Genomic DNA, 18,503 nt, shown 5'->3' on the forward strand with positions numbered 1-18,503 from the left:
GCGGTCCCGCGGTTTCCCCTCGTGTTGTGCTTTCGTTTTCGAAGGAAGCATGTTGTACGAAGCGGTGTACCCAACGTTAAAGAGGAAGATCCTATTGTTTCCAAAGCCGCTGACGTGGACTTTCAGTTGAGTGCGGATACAGGACGCAAAATAGGCCACTGTACCCGGCGTCAAAGCAGCGACAGCGCCAACTTCCTGGTGCACAAGCGCGCGCGCCGCTGCAGGAGCCTCGGCACGACCCACTCGAATGGGGATCGCACCTGCTGTCCTCGCAGAGTGCATGCCACGCACGCCTTGTGCGGCGCTGCAGATTTACAACAGCTGCCGCTGTTTTGGCTGCAGCCAGTAGCGGGGGCGACGCGGAACTCCGAACGACGAGTTCCGAAGCAGCCGGAGCACGGAGAGACACATCATCACGAACCTCCGGCGAACATGGCCACGATGTTCGAGTCCCTCTTCACGTACGCCTACCTCGCGGTACTCTACTTCTTACAGGGCATCCCTTACGGCGTCCAGGACAAACTCCTGCCGCAGCACCTCAGGGCGCAGAGGTTCTCCTACAGCGAGCTTACCCTCGCCAGAGTCCTGCTCGTCCCCTGGCTGTGCAAGCCGCTGTTCGCGTCTTTCATCGAGAAGCGATGGACCCAGAAGCGGTGGATTCAGCTATTTCTCGCCGTGATGACTGCCGTGACGTGGTTGTCGTCTTACTTCGGAGAGAGGGCCTGGTCGTTCGTCTTGACGCTGTTCATCCTGAACATCGTGTCGGCGTCGTTCGATGTCTCCGTCGACACGGTCGCGATGGACGTCCTGCAGAGATCGCAGCTGTCACTGGGGAGCGCCGTGCAGGTCGGTTCCTACAAAGTCGGCGCTATATTCGGCGGAGGCGTTCTCTTCTTACTGCAGCTACTGGCCGGAGTCAAAGGCATATTGCGGGGCATGTCGGTTATGTATGCTTTGGGCCTTGTAATCGTGACGTTTCGAAGCGGCTCGAATGCACGGACCTCCAGAAAAACTGGGGAGGAAGGCGAGGAAGAAGTGCCCGAAGACGAAAATAAGTCAGGTGCCAGCGCCGGCGACGCCGATAGCCAGTCTTCCGAAGGTCTGCGCCGCCGAAAGGTGCCGTCCGAGAAAGTCCAGAACGGAGCCGAGTCGAAGTCTCAAGAGGTCGCCACTGATGTGCCTCCGGAGCAGCTCCTGGAGAAGATGAAATGGGCCATCTCGATCGAAGGCACTCTGGGTCTCGTGCTGTTCTTGATGTTCTACAAGGCTGGTAAGTATTTGAAAAATTTTAGCAGATGCATCGAAGCGTGTAGTATTATATGCTGTAAAAAGAAATACAAAACTCCTTTAGGTTCTGAAAGGATCTGTGCTCATAGTTTCACAAGCAGAGTGGTCACGCCGTTATCGTCACACAGCATTCTGGCTTTGTGCTTCAGAGGAGACTAACAGTTCCTGCTTTAACTCGAAGATCACTTCAGTGGGGCTGTATCATCTAGCTGTCCTAGTTAGCAAAGTTGGTGGAGTTAGTAGAGTGACTGCTTCTGTCTGGCGGTGCTGCCGCCATAGCTCGGTGAACTAGAATGAACTGACCTTTAACTGTGAAGATTTGACGAAGCTGTGAAGCTTCTCCTTGTAGCAGTCTGGTTGTGTCCTGCTGAATATTGCTGATTGCACTTGTTCACTTGTTAGGCATAGCAGGCTGCTAATGAGGCTCTGTTACAGCAACCTAAATTACAGTTCCGCGTTAAGTGCCCCTCAAAGCAATGCATTGTTGAATGCCCATGGTTTGCTTGCATTTTTCAGGTGAATATGGTATCTTGACAACGTATCCATCATTCCTGCTGGATCGCGGCTACTCCTACTTTGTTGTTGGCCTCCTCAACGGTGGACTGGGGCAGTTCATGTCCATCATTGGAAGCATCATAGCTGGATATATGGCACGTGGAGCAAGGTGAAGTTAACACACTTCTTTTGTTCTCATATGATCTGAAGAGGAAGTGAAGTACTCATTACTCACCTTGCAGCCTTGAAGTGCTCACTGTGCAGTGCATAGGAAAATACAGTGTAATTTTTCAGCATAATCTGAGTCACTTGATACAGTGCGCCTGTTTTTATTGAAACTTAGTGCCTCTTTAGGTGGTTTTGCCTTTTGTGGTACAGCTTTACTGCTGTCGTGCCGGAGGGCAGCTTACTTATGTACACTTGCTTTTCTTTCTGTAAACCTGCTAAATGTCATACCCTGTTTAGCACAGCTGTTATGTCGGCAGCCTGTCTGCATCTTCCAGATTCGGAAGCAGGGAATTGGCGTTCTTCCAGAGAAAAACCTGATTTATGTATCGTACTCTTCCTGCAATGTAGCAGTATTGCATGAAACGAAAACCTCGTGCCATAACTGTTGTAGCCATGTGACCTTTTGCCAATTCCCGAGTGGCTTATATGTGTCACAAATCTTGTTTCTCTGTCTTGTGTACTTTGTCAGATGTGATGGAAAAATACGAAGTTAATCAATGACATGACGTATAGTTCAATATGTTGATCTTGCTCATAGTTACACACGCTTCTCTCTTTTAGGAACGAGCAGTTAGGAACACAGTGTCTGTACTTATGGAAGCATTCATTGCACTGCAGCAATAGCCCCCCCCCCCATCACCACCTTTTTCTTTTTGGGCCAAGCACCACCAGACAAATGTCTTGTGGAGCAAAAAATACGTTGTGTGGAGAACATTGTCTGCTGTGCTGCTATTCATATAAGCCAGTGCGAGATGCGAGGGAGTTTAGACCAAGCTATCTGAACTTTGAAGTCAGTGGCTTTACTGTCACTATCATAGCCCAATATTACGGCTCTACTAATCAGTATCAGTTCTGACTGGCATGTCTTTGTGAACTGCAAGAACTGCATGGCAGCAGTTAGACGTGGAAGTGTATTTTGTGGTAAAGAGGAAGATTTGTCTTTAATTGATAAGTTGAGGCGGGTAGGATCTGGTGGTGAAGCAAATCGAGTTGAGGGTCTTCGAGAATCCCAACCTCATTCAGACTTGAAGGAGCTCTGTCACTGCTATACAGCAATCTCAGTCACTCTCAAGAATGTTTCATTATCTAACATGAAGGTTTCTTGGCCCCTCCATTTCTACCAATGGCTTTGCATGCACTCAGTCAGGTTTCAGGTTTGACCTGGAGAATGTGAAAAAGTAATAATTGTCTTCTAAAGTAATTGGTGCCATCTATGTGACGCTTGCTGGAGTACTTTTGTTAATGGGCTATTGTTAATTTTTGCAAAATAAGTTACATTTCCAAGTTAAGCAATGTTTCAGAAGCTTTATAGCTCTAATTTTATTCCTTGGCATGTAGCTGTGAGCGCTCATGTTCGACAGTACATACTACCGCTGTTTGGAGTCCCTCCAAACAGTGCTGTAGTAACTTGATCGACTGCTGACTTAACGGCCATTGGAGCTGCCACCAAGTAGGATGTCACTTTGAAGGTTGTTGAAATATGGATGTGACAGGGTTATTAGGTTCCGTGTTCAGTGTCAGCCGAGGTTTAACAATCTGCTAGGCATTCATAATACTCTTAGGTCCAACAAGCCAACTATGCCTGAGTTTTAGGTGTTCTGATGTTTAGGTTTTAGGTTTCTAAGTTTAGGTCTAGGTCTAGGTTTTAGGTTTAGGTTTAGGTTCTGATGTTTAGGTAGGTTTTAGGTGTTTAGGTGTTTTTAGGAGACGAGGCCTCGTCAGGCGTGCATTAAAAGCCTTTTGACTCGTCTACCTTGGCAGTGCTTTATACCAATGTGTGTTATTCGGTCTTGTATTGTAACCAGTTCTGTCAAAATAAAATGATCAAACAAATAAACAAACAAACAGTACGCTGTTATGTGCTGCAAGCACCGTGCAAACTTATGTGCTTTGAACAGTGTTCTTTACCATTTTTCATACATTCGCTTTTTAACCCCCTAAAAGATGCATTTATTTTCGAAAATGGTAAAGTGGTACCAAAATCGTCATTTAGTACCTGTGCTGCCATCTCTCGGCAAACCAACAAACTGCTTTGGACGAGCTGGACTCACCTTAAACTGTATGCAGTGTGCCAGAAATGGCTGTTGGCTTATGACTAGCTTGGCTCATTCAATTCTGCGAGGGGGTCCGGTTAAAGTAGTTTTGTAGTTCTTTTTGTGAGTGGTTGTTGTAATTGGCTCCAGCAGTCCTAAGTTTGACATTCACCATTCCAGAAGCCACAAGAATCTTCTGTGGAAACTATGTGTCGCCCGCATCTTGCCAGCTGTTCTCATCTGTATCACCAACACAAGGCTGTTTGGCCGGCCAAAGAATGTTTGTAAGTGTGATTTTTGTTGTTCTCAAACTGAATAAGGTTTGTACTCTGCATTTACCAGTGGCAACTGTTTGCAACGCTAAAGGAAGCTGAGCCTGCATGTTTGTTGTCGAGTGATTCTAAAAGTATGGAAAGCTTTGATTTGATTGGTTTAGAACCATTCTTTGTATCATTGTCATTTGCTTCATTATCTTTATCACTGGGGATGTCTTCTTTGAAATGTGATGATTGCGTACATTTCCAAATGAGGGCTAATGACTCGAGTTTATTTTTTTTTTAACCTTGACCTACAGCCTCATCTTGAATAAATGGTAATAGTAATTAATGGTAATGGTAACGGTAATTAGGCAGTAAGTTCTGGGTTGGCAGAATGCTGGACCTGACATTCATAAATAGCAAGATCCAAAGCTCATAAATTTAGTTTCCCTCCATTTTACTGCAAAAAACCATAGCTTGGGTATTTCTGTGTCCATTCATTTCTGGATTTTGTATTTGTAATTGGGGGTTAAAACTTTATGTGATATTTTAATTTGAAAAATCTGTAGAGTTTGGATTTCCTTGATTATGTTTCAAAATCGGGCCTTAGGGGTTGGATTTCCTTGATTATGTTTCACAACTGGGCCACCTTCGGGTTATTTTTGTAATTAAAAGAATTAGCCATTTGCAGTTGCTTTAATGTAGAACATAAGGTTCTTTCATTGACCAGAGAAGCTATAAAAACAAGGTCCCAAAATGAATAGTGTTTGTTAACCTACAAAGTTTTTCATTACTGTCTGCATATGTAGCCTTCCGTGCCCATTTTGTGTCTGCTAAGTCTTCACATTTCTTTTAAGTGTGAAAACAGTCTCTGACTGTTACAACTGCCATTCGTACGTGTGGAATGCTATCTTTCGGTCGGCTTAGAGAGGTACGGCAGTAAATGAAATGCTAGCCCGTGTTTTGTGGTGGTGTGTGTGAAGGGGAGACAAAAAAAGAAAGGCCGTTGTCGTACCAGATTTCTGATGTGTTGTAACACATCAGGTGTGCTCTAGTTAAAAGCTACAGCAGCTGCGCTTATCCATGGTTTGCGAACTGTTTAGTGCATTGAATTCAGTTTCTAGCTTTCTTCTTTAGTTTGCCGGGAGCTCCAACTCCACAAGTTCCCATTTTGCTTCTGTATTGAAGCACACCCCATTGATTGAGAGCAGTCAGGGTGCGCAAAGGCTTTGCAGCTGTCGTGTGTTTTTGTGTTAATGGAAGTAGTGCGTGTTTTTGAGGTCATAAATAGAGGGAACTGAGCCGTTGGCTGCATTGACACATTTTAGATTCGTGACAGTGCCAGTAGCACAAGCCGGAGGAACACACTGACAAGTGTTTGGCATGTACTGCAAAGGAGTGCAGCTGAGACCCAATATCATCAGAGTTTGTACCGTGTTTGTATGTCACGTAGAACTGATTTTGTATACCACTTTGTTTGGCTGAACTCCTCACATTTAATACTTGCGAAACATGTTTGTCCGGAACAAACGTCGTCAAGCTTTTGAATGCATGGGAAAAGTCACTTTGCTGTTTAATTTTAACTTGGTGTGTACGGTTTCTAAGGCATCGTAGCACTCATCTGAAAAGCTCAGCAGGAGAGTAATTGTGGCTGTCGTGCGCCCAGAGCAGCCTCGTGGCTTTAGAATAAAATTTTTACAGCGTCTCAGAAATTTTCCGCTACTGTAAAAATTTATGGATTTTCACATACAAGAAAGGTTCACCCCGCTTCCCAAAGCTGCATTGAAGTAGCTTGGGGAAAAAGTGGCTCTTATTCTTGGCCACACTTGCTCCATTTTAATCACTGTTAATGCGTAAAAGGTTTATATCCTTAGTTGTGCATCTCTCCATTACTATAAAGCGTTGTTTAGGATGAAGTGTGCTCTATGTTAAGCATCTAATGCATGGCAATTTAATGTTCTGCCAGTTGTTAGGGCCGAATGAAGAAAATGATATAGTAGGTGTTCAGAGTTACTCAAATACCTGGACATTTTTGTTAGAATGGGGATAGTTCTGAGTGGGTGTTATGTTAATGACCGATGTGGTAACGGCTGAATGTTTATGGCTGTTGACCTATGATGAAAAAAATGTGCAGGAGCTTGAATCGGAGGATAGCAGTTATGTGCAATCAAAATCGTCCGTGCAGTGAGGAGCGGTGGATTCACTGTCCACTGATTCATTTCGTCACCAATGTTTATGGTTAGGTTTGTGCTGAACTGTCACCTGTAAAGTAATGCTAGGGTATTAATGCAGTGGCTTGCTGTGCATGCCTATGCAGTTGTTTGCGCAGCGAATTGTTGCTAAGCGTACAAAATGTGGCTGTACTTGCACAGGTACATGCTTCCTGAGCTGTTGACGTGAGGCCACCTTTCTTCTTTTTTTAACCCCCCTTCAACGTTCAAACCAGGAAAAGAGGGAGAGGAGGGGAAGAGTGTGTGAATCCGCACCCTCCCTCTCTCACACTCAGCAATGTCACTGTCCTCCCCACTTTGCCCTCTCTTCCTCTGCCGTCACTGCTTGCGTGTTGTCACACGTGTGCGCCTTTGTGATTTTCGCTTTCTCTTTTTTACATAATGGCACGTGGCTGCGGAGCAAGTGAAAGCAAGCTACAGTAACAACTTGCCACGTGGAAATATTTTTAACACAAGGCTGAAAAACAGCGAGTAGTTCGAGGGAGGCTAAAATAGCAATCTGCAGCTGCAGAATAAAACGTTGCGGTTTTGTAGTGCTGGAGTATTTGTTGTGGCTTCCACTCCTACACAGTCATTTGTCCATGTGTTGGAAGTTTTCAGGAAAGTGTTACACCATAAATAGCTTTGTCTTGCTTCTGCATGTAGCAGTAGATAGCTTATCCCGCAGAGCACACTTTGATGTAATACTTCATGTTTGCTGAGTCCTGTATCGTGAATGTATTCTGTTTATGCCCGCTATTCGCACTGACAGAACAAAGTGAAATTCTTTGCATTTTAATCAACACTCACAACAACTCCATCAAGTTGTTGTTCTCCGTAAAAATCGATTGTTTGCCCTTTTGTAGATATATGGTGATTTGTTCAGCAACAGAAGACACATTTATTGCTGAGAAAACTGTATATTAAAATGGGACATTTCTTTCTCACTAGTATTAGATTCCAACTCATGACGTCAAGACCTAAAAGACTCCGTGATTACCATTTGGAAGTGAATGGGGGTATAGCCTAGCCTCAGGGATCTGCGTACAGACATTTACCTTGACATCATTTCATTTTGTTTGTGAAAGTGGCTGGTGGCAGCGATTCATATTTCTATTTTTTTTTCTAACGTGCAAAAAGATCAATCTCAGTGATAGCACCTCTTTGTCATTAGAACATGGTAATCCGTCAATACAGGCCAACTTCAGCTTGCTCTCAGTGTTCCTTAAATTATTACACGAAAATGTATGTTACTGCGACATATCCTCCTAGCCAAGCTGTCTCCTCGAGTGGCTTTCCGTGGACACTGCATCAATAAGTGCTAACAGCTGCCATGGTGGCTCAGTGGTTATGGCACTCAGCTGCTGACTCGAAAGACGCGGGTTCGATCCCAATTGCGGTGGTCGAATTTCGATGCAGGCGAAATTCTAGAGGCCCATGTATTGTGCATTGTCAGTGCACGTTAAAGAACTCCAGGTGATCGAAATTTCCGGAGCCCTTCACTACGGCGTCCCTCATAGCTTGAGTCGCTTTGGGATGCTAAACGCTAGGGGTGTGCGAATATCAAATTTTTCGAATACGAATCGAATACGAATACTTAGTTCCGAATATCGAATCGAATATCGAATAATCAAGGACAGACGCATTTAATCACTACAAAACATTTATTTGGGCACCCAAGAACATCACAGTTCAACTATCGATGATTAAATGAACACAAAAGGTGTGCGTGGCTGCACAAAAAGTATCAAAGTCTCGAACATTATTCTTAGAAGAGTGGAAATATCAGCGAAGATGGCTAGTACACAGCATTGATTAATTAAGGCTAGCTTGCCATCAGCACAAAAGCGCGTTGCTGGGATGACGTAAAAGGTTGTCGTGAAGGGAAGCCAGCTGCACCTCATGGTCAGACAGAAGTACTTCCCTTCTAACTGAAACTACTCCTCCAGCCACAGAAAATGCCCTCTCACTTGGCACTGACCTGGCACGTATTGCGAGGTACTTCGTGCACAGCTCTGACTACACCAGCTTCGCAGGTATAGCCACAAAAAAGCTCACCAGCGCAGTCAGCTACAGCATGGCCCTTGGAGGAAGAAAGAATTTTCCTTCCGTGTAGGCGCCGCCATGTTGTTATATATCTGTCGATAGGGCTTGCGGACCGAAATGAACGCCGGTGCTCACAATGAATATTCGGCTAGATACGAATATTCGCGTCGGGTCGAATATTCGAAACCACACGAATACTTGGATTTCGAATCAAATTCGAATACTAAAAATATATTATTCGAAATATATTCGAAAATTCCGAATATTCGCACACCCCTACTAAACGCCATAAACCAGATACGTGCTAATCCTGCCTCTCTTCTGTGCTGTTTCCGTTGTTTTCGCAGATTTTGGCGTCACGGGCATGCTGATGCTCAACCTCATTGGTGGCATGATCACCACGGTTGTCTTCACCATGGCGATGGCCTCCTCGCAGAAGCTGCAGAGGGGCTTCCGCTCCACACACTTCTCATTCCTGTGCACTGTGGAAGTGCTGGGGAAGCTGGCCGCGTCGATCCTGGTCGGCCCGTGCATCGACTTTGTGGGCAAGACGCCCACCTACTTTGTCATGACGGCGCTTACCGCACTCAGTATTTCCACCATCCGGTTCCTCAAGTAATGCGGTCTTGAGAGCAGCAGGTGGATGTGGTAATACCACAGAGGAAGAATACTTAGGTAGAGAAACTAGTGTAACTGCGAAGACAAGACAATTAACACGTAATGTCCCAGGGAAGAAGCACCATGAAGACAGAGTTGCACAGTGCAGTGTAATATTTGAGCCTCTTACATTGACTACATTACTTTTTGAGTGCAACTGAACTTATAGGTCAGATGCCTTAGTTTTCTAGGACTGCACTGCTTATAAAAGATACATGGAGAATTGAAAATTAGACGGATACTCTTAAGCAAGGACACTTCTACATATTGAAGAATTCATTAGATTGCTCAGAAGTCACCGGAGTGAGACAGATCAACACATTATCTTAGGTGTGTTAGAGCTAGGGAAATTACAAAAATTTTGAAAGGAAAACATTGTGAAAAACACACCCGGAGAGTAAATGGGTTGTGTTCGTGTATCGAGAACTTGTTCAAAGTTGGATCATACCATCAAGATAGATACTTAATGGCAGCAGGGAAGAAAAAGATGTGCAGTCTAAATATTATGAGCTCTGAATTGGAACAGTCACGCCATCTATGTTCTTGTTTCTGCACAAAGTGTTTATTCTTCTCATGATCTTATTTGAAATTCTTGGCTTAGTGTATGCTTTTTAGAATTCAGTTTACTCTCAGGAGCATGTGGAGGCCAGGATTTTTATTTATCATACTTTAAGTATGCCATGCTTCAGGACTAGGATCGTAGTGTATTTTGTAATGGTGACCGTTTCAGTGCTCTCTATTTTAGTCGTGTATATTGTGATGCAATTTGGTGGCGGGTTTCTTGATCCGATTTTGATTGTGCACGCAGGAGTTGACATAACTTGGTACGCAGCTACTGCAGTATGTTGCTCAGACAACTTATTTCATAATACACTTTTCATTGTTGTCTCATTTGTTCAGTATTTTGTGCCCACTATTCTGACAGTTACTGTTGGGTGGGCTGCAATGACTTTTAACTGTTCTTACTTTCGTGGTGATTCACATTGTATACATATCGTTGGAAAGAGAGATTTCTAACTTAACCAAGGAGCCTGCAGGCTGTGCCTGCATTTTAATTTTTTTCGATGCACACGTGAGGATCTCACTGAATGGAACTTGTTGACCAAAGAGGGTGATATGAATGTTGGGATGCAGCCAAAAGGGTTCTTGCCATACCTACTGACTTTACAGGTATGGTAGCGGTGTATTGAGCAGGCCTATTAGGTGCCCGTGCCTGGCTTGCGCATCGTTGTCGTTGTCGGCGTAACCAGCAGAGCTGTAGCAAAGCGAAGAGCACGGCGAAGGATGAAAGTAGAGTGATAAGGACTGAAGTGCGGGAATGAAAAGGCGGAAGTGCAGGAATGAAAAGGCGGAGGGAGAGAGGAAGGCAGAAGCTAAGATGGAAAGTGGGGAAGTAGGGTATGACGGGGCTGGTGAGAGGGGTTGCGCTCAGTTTGCACCTGCTGCTGCATAATGACTTCTTGAATACATTAACGCAGACAGCTGTCAGGCTTAGAACATGCAATGCATCCACCCGTGCATTAGCGACAAATGTGTGACATTTGCTGTAAGAGTGCAAATGACAGGCATTCCCATGAGGCATAGACTTAATTGTTGGCCATTTATACAAATATTTTTAATTTTATATAATGTTGAAGTGTTTACATTGTATGCAGTATTGAAATGTTGTAGTCTGTCTTGCAGCTATTTTTAACTGCTCACACTGGCTTGACAGCGGAGCATATCTTGTGTTTTTTTTTTTGCAACATAGAACAAAATCAGAACAAATTTTCAGCATATTTAATGTGAAACCTTGATGCAGTAGTAAAGTATTTTGTCATTTTAAATGAAGTGTTCATTGTGCTGGATCCGAAATTTGTGTGCAGTGAAATCTGAAGCATCATGTTTGAAAATAATGAGTAATTATTCAATATGAGCATCATATCATGTCCTCACAGTCATTTCTAATGAAGAGCAGTTACACGTGTGATAGCTGGCAAAATACTTGTTTATCCAGCATATCAACTTTTCTTATATGTACTGTGTGGGTGTATGATTGGTACTGGAAGTTTCGTGTTTAAAAGATGTTGAAGGCAAAGATTACCACTGCAAGCAGCGTGCTGCAAAAGGTTGCTGAGCCTTTGTTATGAACTAACACCTGGTAAGCTTGTGCTGTAGCGACACAGAGGACACCGTTTTACTGAAAGGACATTGCTTGTTGGCTGAAAGTGCCTGTTAAATAAGTCTAATCAATACAGCTTATGCTTACTATTAATGTCAGGTGAGTTTGTACAACACTTGCTTAGCAAGGACTTCAGATTTCTTTATTCATTGCAGATGTTTAGCGTATGAGAAAAAAATAAAGCGCAGTGACAGCTTGGTAGCAGTGATTGACTTTTTAAAAGGCTGCTGGTTCTTCCAGTGTAATGTGCATTCCTTGCTCATTTTTCTGTCAGATATGGCTGCATATTCAGCAAAGCATGTATATACATGTTTAAATTAAATTTAACCGCCAATCATTGTCAATAATAAGCAATTAAAAAAGCCTTGTGAAGGGTGCACTACCCAATTTAGGTGAGAGATTATTTTATTGTGAGATTAGGCTTGTGAGATTTCTTTCAGGAACAAATTTTTTTGAGGGCATGGAGTATGTCAGCGTATAACCAAAGCCCTAGCTTCTTTTTTTTTTAATGTTATTTAGGTTTTCACGGACTTGTGTTTTCACTGATTGCTGTTCCTTTACTCTGACGAAAACCATGCACCGTGTGGAATTGTTGGATGAAAACCCTGGTACTTACGTGAGGAATAGCCATGACAGGATCATAAACACTTATCTTTTTCAGAAGTGCACAGTTTCCTTATGATGCCTGGCATCTTACATCTGTTAGTGAGGTTGTTGGTGAAGATGGCACGAGTGATTGCCAGGATGGAGCGCCATGTCTGGAACAGTGATGCTCAGGACTGCCTCTGCAAGTTCCGGCATGGCATCAAATCCAGTGGCTTTGAAATCCACCGTATTCTATTCTTTTGACCTTGCATTGTCACACCATCAGTTATTGCATGCAAAGAGAAAAAAAAGGAAAAGATTACTGAGTGAAAATATACTGTCATGGTTGCTGTATGCAAGCACTAAGACTCCAAAGGTAATTTTTTCTTCATCCGAGGAATGGCTAACCTACAACATGAGAGAAAAAGAAATCCCTGGAAGTTGTAAATAAACTGAAGCGAAATATTTATGACCTCTAACCATTATCACAAAAATGCATCACTGGTAGCTGCAAGGCAGTTCATCCAAATAATCACGCCTACCTACACAAAGAGTTCAAAAAATAATTGCAGACACTGGTTGTCGGCTTGTTTTGACTCCACGGCCAGTTTCTATTGTGTCAGTGGCATGAACATCCCCTTCCAACACCAATATGCAGTGACGTGACACTCATTCTGAATTTTTAGAACCACCAAGTACAAGTACAGGCATTGCGAACTGAGCCTACGCTTTGCAGTTTTATTTTGCTGACCACTGCACTGGTTTTTGCCATTTAAATCTAGTCAGCAGGCTATTTTCCAAAATGCCTCATTACAGACCGAAATGCATGACCTTCGTTCCGTGTACATACTATGATCAACCGAGAAAGGACATCATAAGGGTTGTATGTTACTAAAAACTACTTGCCGACTTAGTATAACATCCGATTTCTTTTAGTCACTTTTATGACTTCAGTTTCTACATCTGTAATGGTTTGGGCTGTTGCATCTGGAAATAAATATTTTTCTCATGAAATCTGCATCTCTTTCCTAAGCGTTTACAGCTCCGAACTGGTGTTGGCTTACTCTTGGTCAGACTCTGTAACACGATCATGCTACACTCATTAACAAAACAGGGCCCCCTCTCATTCCCAACTGCATCTGTTCCCCACGTAAACAGGGGACTGATAATTACCATTTGCAGCATAAAATTCACTGCCTAACTTACCCATGTAACAACAAACAGCATTAACAGCGTTGTCGCAAAGGCTGAAAGTGCAGTTTGAAATGGGAGGAGATGAGCCCTTGACAGTAGCTCATAAGTGCATGTTGTGTCATTAATGAGAGGACAGAAAGTACGAAGATGTGTAGAAAATTAATCGTAGCCCTGGCTTTTCATCACCCAAACAACTGTTTGCATGAAACTACACTGAACAAAATGCTGTCTTCTTGAATATTGGATTATTTCCAGCAGTAATTTAATGTTCTTAACCAAGCAAACTCTTATCATGCTACTGTTGGTTTACTACCATTTACTTGCATCTTTTCCGTGTGATTCAGGGCATATTTATCACAACGTCTTGTTGCCAAATAAAACCATTCGAAATAGAGATATGCGGATAGCATTTACAATTCGGTTCATTTTTACTATTCAAAGTATTTGAAACTCACGCAGCTTTCGAGCAGCTTTCTGAATATTGGCATATTCAGGTTATCATGGTTCTTGTAGCCCTTTGGCCATCACGGTGGCTCAATGGTTATGGCGCTCGGCTGCTGACCCGAAAGACTCGGGTTCGATCCCGGCCGCGGTGGTTGAATTTCTTTGGAGGAGAAATTCTAGAGGCCCATGTACTGTGCGATGTCAGTGCATGTTAAAGAACCCCAGGTGGTCGAAATTTCCGGAGCCCTCCACTACGGCGTCTCTCATAGCCTGAGTCACTTTGGGACGTTAAACCCCATAAACCAAACCAACCCGAAACTCGCGGCCAAACATTGATGCTTATCTAAACGGCGCTCGTTAGTTACAGTAACTCTATCTAAACGGCACTTGCTAGTTACAGTAACTCGGTCACTCTAGTCACATAAGTTAACTTGCCATTTTCTAATAAAAATCAAAAGCGAGATCACGGCAAAATCATGCACTCTGTAATGCTCAGTTTCGCATAAAACCTATGTGCTGCATGTTCGTGGGCTGGAAAACAAAGTACAGCAAGCACCACACGGCATGTCAATGCAGTGTGCCATGATGCAGTCAGCAATTAGCTGTGAATGAACCAGTGGCTAAAGCGAACAGGCGCCAGTGATCCTCGTTTCTGTCAAGGGACGCGGTGCACACAAGCGGCGCATGCAGTGGACAGCAGAATAGGCAAAGCTGTGTTCTGTGTGCGCTGCAGTTCACTGTTTCCGGGCGACCATTTTCATCCTTCATCATTTTTGTCTATTAGAATCGAGACTGCTTATCTTCAGAAATAGAGGACAAGAAGCAAGCTTATGAGAAAAACATAAGAAAAAGCGTCAGTTTTGACGTTCTACTTAAAGGGGTGGAGACACCAAATTTTGAAGCTATAAAAAGCCTGCTATGGGATTCCTATGTATGCAAGGGCACTCAGAGCCAGGTGTTGGACGCAACAAACGTTTAAAAAATATTTTAATTCGGTTCCAAAGATTACCTAAATGCTCACTCTCACAATCTAGACCAATCGCTAGCGCCATCAACCATGACGTCACAAGGGGAGTAGAAAAATAAAGTTTTAGTGACGTCATACCAAAATACAGTGACGTACGATGAGCGGCACAGCCGCGTGAGCGCAGTCGACGCACCAGCGAGGCGCGTTTGCTGCTAACCGCCACTCGCTCGGTTTGCGGCGCGCCGTTGCGAACAGCGTCGCAACGTCCGATTGCAGCTCGTTGCCTGCGTCCGGCCTGCTAGATGTCAACAGCGGGCCGCTCGCGGCCACAACATAGGGAAGCGGCAGCCAATGCGAGCGCGGTGAGCGGCAGCGTCGTGATGACATAGGGCGCACTCCTCGGAGCCGGGCGCATGGGCGTCCGGCAGGGGGGGGCAAGGGGGGGCGGTTGCCCCCCCTTGGAATTACGGATATTATTTATGCACTAGTAGAAAACAACTACACAGCTGCCGCCTCCCCCATAACCGGCCATCGGGTGCACCCCCCTGGAAAAAGTTCTGCGGACGCCCTTGGCCGGGCGGCCTGCGCCAGTCTTCGTGCCGAACGTCGGCATCTGAAGAACGTGATAATATTGTTTGTTCACGTTCATAGCAAACCCTGGGATATATGAATATCAAAAATGCATCGTTTCTGACGATCGTTGGCAAATACCGAGTTCCTGGTGGAAGTGATGACTGCGATGCAAGCAAATTTCATCCCATAGCCGGTTTTGTGCTGCTGCGGTTCGCATGCCGTCTGCTAGCTCTGTTGCTGAAGACGTCGTGCAAATCGAACATGTATTTTATTATGGGACGAGTTCACAGTAAAGGGGTGCCGAACGGAGCACGTTTCTGAGCGCTGGCCAGTCGCGAAGCGCCCTCAGCTGCGGAGTCGAAACGAAAGCAGCTAGGCCTAGCGACGACTAGGGCAGTCTGGGACCAGCGCGCAGGTCCTCGGCCAGCGTTGCCGCAGGCAGTGCCGTTGCCGAAAGATCCACTTTTAGCACAGTCATGCTGTCGTATCTCGAACCTAGAAAGCATCCTTTCTGGTAGCATGGCTGTTTTGTATTTTCTTGTGCGGACGTGAAGTACGCCGAGTCTGCGGCCGGTCGGTCAGACTGGATACTGCCTGCCGACGTCATAAAAGCGAGCTAAAGAGTGTTCTTGACGTAAATAATAAACCATGGGACAAGAAATGTCAAAAAAGTGTCATTTTTGAGGATCGCTGACCATATACTGAGCTGCTGGTAGAGGTAACAACTGTGATATGAGCAAATTTCTTGCCACAACCGCGCCTAGCAGCTGCCGCTGGCGCGTCGTTGGGGTCCGGCTCGCCTGGCGCCCGCTAGCTCCGCTGCCGAAGGCGTCGAGGAGATTGACCATACTATTATTTTATTGTGAGATGATTCTGTTAACTCTACAGCTATTTGTGAAAAGTAGGCCTTTTATTATAGCGCAGGTGACTTCCGAAGCGCCGGCCGCTTGCTAAACAGGCTATAGGCCTAGCGACGACCACGGCAGCCAGGCAGCAGCAGAGCTCGTCGCCCGGAGCGCCCGCGAGCGGTGCCGTTGCCGAAAGCTCCCAACATAAGCAGACATGCTTTGTCGCTGCTCGAGTGTAGCTGGCAGTTCTGATAACAAGGCGATCTTGTCTTTTCTTGTGATATTTATACACCATCCCAAGCAGCGCTCAGGTACTGCTGCACGGCAGCGAAGTGTGACACCGGTTGTGGGCGCAGCTTGGGTAGAGCGGCGCAGCGATGCTTACTGGCATTTTGCAAAGTGTTTTGCATCCTCACGCGAACCCGCGAAGGCGATATTAGCGCGCTAACAAAAAAAAGTCCATGTCCTCACTCATTGGAATCAGATCTGTCAGAATCCAAGCTGCTGGGACTAGACATGCAGTTTTTTTGTTTTCATGCGCTGGTCAGCACGTGTGTGAGAAAGCAGACGATGCAGCAGTAGGTGCGTCACAACTTCTGTGGGCCCACGTGACCAAGCGAAGCAGTTGATCTTCCCCCTCTGTGACGTCACTGTACGACTCGGCGTTCCGAAACCGAAACCGAAAATCGTTCACCTAAAAATGCTATAATAAATTATTCACTGTGAATATATGAATCTTTGAGTGTGTATCATGCTTCCTGAAGCCATAAGAAACGTTTGAAACTAAGAACGCGCGAACCACAAATTTGGTGTCTCCACCCCTTTAAAGAGTCAACTGTACCTGTAATTTGTGTTGGCTGCATGATGTTGAGTATGGAGGAAGTGTTTTGGTTGAGTGGCTACCGAAGCTCAAAATGCCCATTTGCAGATTTCATCTGGGCAGCATTGCTACAGAGGCACAACAGACTGTTAGTCACATTTAATTTTTGTCTTAGTTGCTTTCATACGTTAAAAGACTAGCCATACTTTCTGAAAGGTTTCAGATTGTATGACCACACACTTTTCAGTCAAAGTACAGGCAGTCTTGGAGGCTTAGGAGTACGTCATGTTCATACTGCCAACTTCAGAATTTGCTCAATTAATCAGGTAGGTAAATTTTTATGATGGAAAAACTAGCTGCCTACATCGCAAATCAGTGTACTCAAAGCAGAGCTCGTGGTGGTATGTGGGATTTTAACCTCCACCAGTGACATATGGGCAGTGTGGGACACCGTAGTGTGGAGTTCAATGTGCACCAGCATTGAAGAGAACACAGGCATCTTTGCATTTCACCTCCATCAAAACGCGCATGCTACAGCCCGGGGTCAAACTGGCGACCTTAGAATCAGCGGCCGAATGCCAAAGCTACTGAGCTACTGCAGCGTTGCTTGGTGCACCCAATGCTGACCAGATATACTTTGTATTCACACTTGGCGTGTAGTGTTCTGGAAGTTTCACAAGGAGTGCACCCGCAAAGTCCTATCACTTCGTCTCGTCTCACTCGTACTTCTCAAAGCCTCAGTGAGGGTTTTGACGAAAATATGGAGACATAAAATGGCCAGCTTAGCATTGGAAATTATGGTCAACTCTGTTAAGCATTCAGTTACTGTTTATAATTTTTAGAGATGGTACACTACTTTCTCAGCCCTGATGGAGTTGCAGTGAACGAGCATGCCAGCAATCTATCACTCTGCCACATTCCATTTTTACTTTCGAAGTCTCGATGGAGGGCAACACAAAAATGTGGTAAGAGGTAAACCAAAGTGCAGTACGCTGCCAGCACTTATAAAACAAAAGAGGCTTGTCTGTACTTCGGATGTACAATGTGCTACTTCTTGGGCGTGAATACAGCCAGCACAGAAGAGGCGTGCTAGCATTGGCAGCTTTGCATGCTATGCATGAAATGCCCAAATAGCCCATGTAAGCCATTAGGGCAGCTATAGAAAGGTGTCTTTAGGAAACAAAAGTTTTCAGCGTAACACAGTTCTCCAAAGGCACTTTCTACTCCCCTCTTGAGTGTCATTGACTTAGCGAACTATGTGCTAACTGTAGCAGGGAAAAACTAGCTGTGCCTTGTGGTGGATGGTGCCGCCAGCCTTTTGAATTTTGTAGGTACTGAGGTGCACTAAAGAGGAATCTGAACTCGATCTACACGTTCCGAGCATTCTTAGAAACTGCCAATTATTGCCCTGTGCGGCCGATTTCACTAACTTAAATCGGATTACCCGTCCTGGCTCCTGCCTTTTTTTGAACTCGCGGGAGGAGTCAACCAACCTTTCAGCCAGTCCCGTGGCGGCTTGCCGCTCTGCCATCGGCGGAGCGATACGTAGCGATTGGTGAAAGCAAAGATTCCATGCATATTTTTATTTCCATAGGCCCAATTTGCAGCTATGTAGTCTCTGACTAGACCTATCTATTCACGGAAACCTAAAAAAACAAAATAAAAGCGAAAGCAAAGCCGTCATGAGACTGCCTGAAA

At 44.9% G+C, this 18,503-nt stretch overlaps 1 protein-coding gene across 1 annotated transcript; it reads left to right on the forward strand.

Annotated features, from left to right (window-relative positions):
* On the forward strand, positions 1-13,181 carry LOC149335381 (solute carrier family 33 member 2-like). Its single transcript, XM_089552079.1, has 4 exons — positions 1-1,270; positions 1,804-1,951; positions 4,224-4,327; positions 8,904-13,181. The coding sequence occupies exons 1-4, from the start codon at positions 433-435 to the stop codon at positions 9,173-9,175; spliced, it is 1,362 nt and encodes a 453-aa protein (XP_089408205.1). The 5' UTR covers positions 1-432; the 3' UTR covers positions 9,176-13,181.
* Positions 13,182-18,503: the final 5,322 nt, after the last annotated feature.

This window comes from Amblyomma mixtum, chromosome 7, assembly GCF_055824585.1.
Source record: "Amblyomma mixtum isolate Tamu chromosome 7, ASM5582458v1, whole genome shotgun sequence".
In the NCBI taxonomy this organism is placed as follows: Eukaryota; Metazoa; Arthropoda; class Arachnida; order Ixodida; family Ixodidae; genus Amblyomma; species Amblyomma mixtum.

Bases quoted from the DNA above. Each gene is read 5' to 3' on its own strand.
- LOC149335381 (XM_089552079.1), top strand. From the start codon at position 433: ATGGCCACGATGTTCGAGTCCCTCTTCACGTACGCCTACCTCGCGGTA. The intron at 1,271-1,803 runs GTAAGTATTTGA...TGCATTTTTCAG, and splicing joins CTTGATGTTCTACAAGGCTG to GTGAATATGGTATCTTGACA. The intron at 1,952-4,223 runs GTGAAGTTAACA...TCACCATTCCAG, and splicing joins TATATGGCACGTGGAGCAAG to AAGCCACAAGAATCTTCTGT.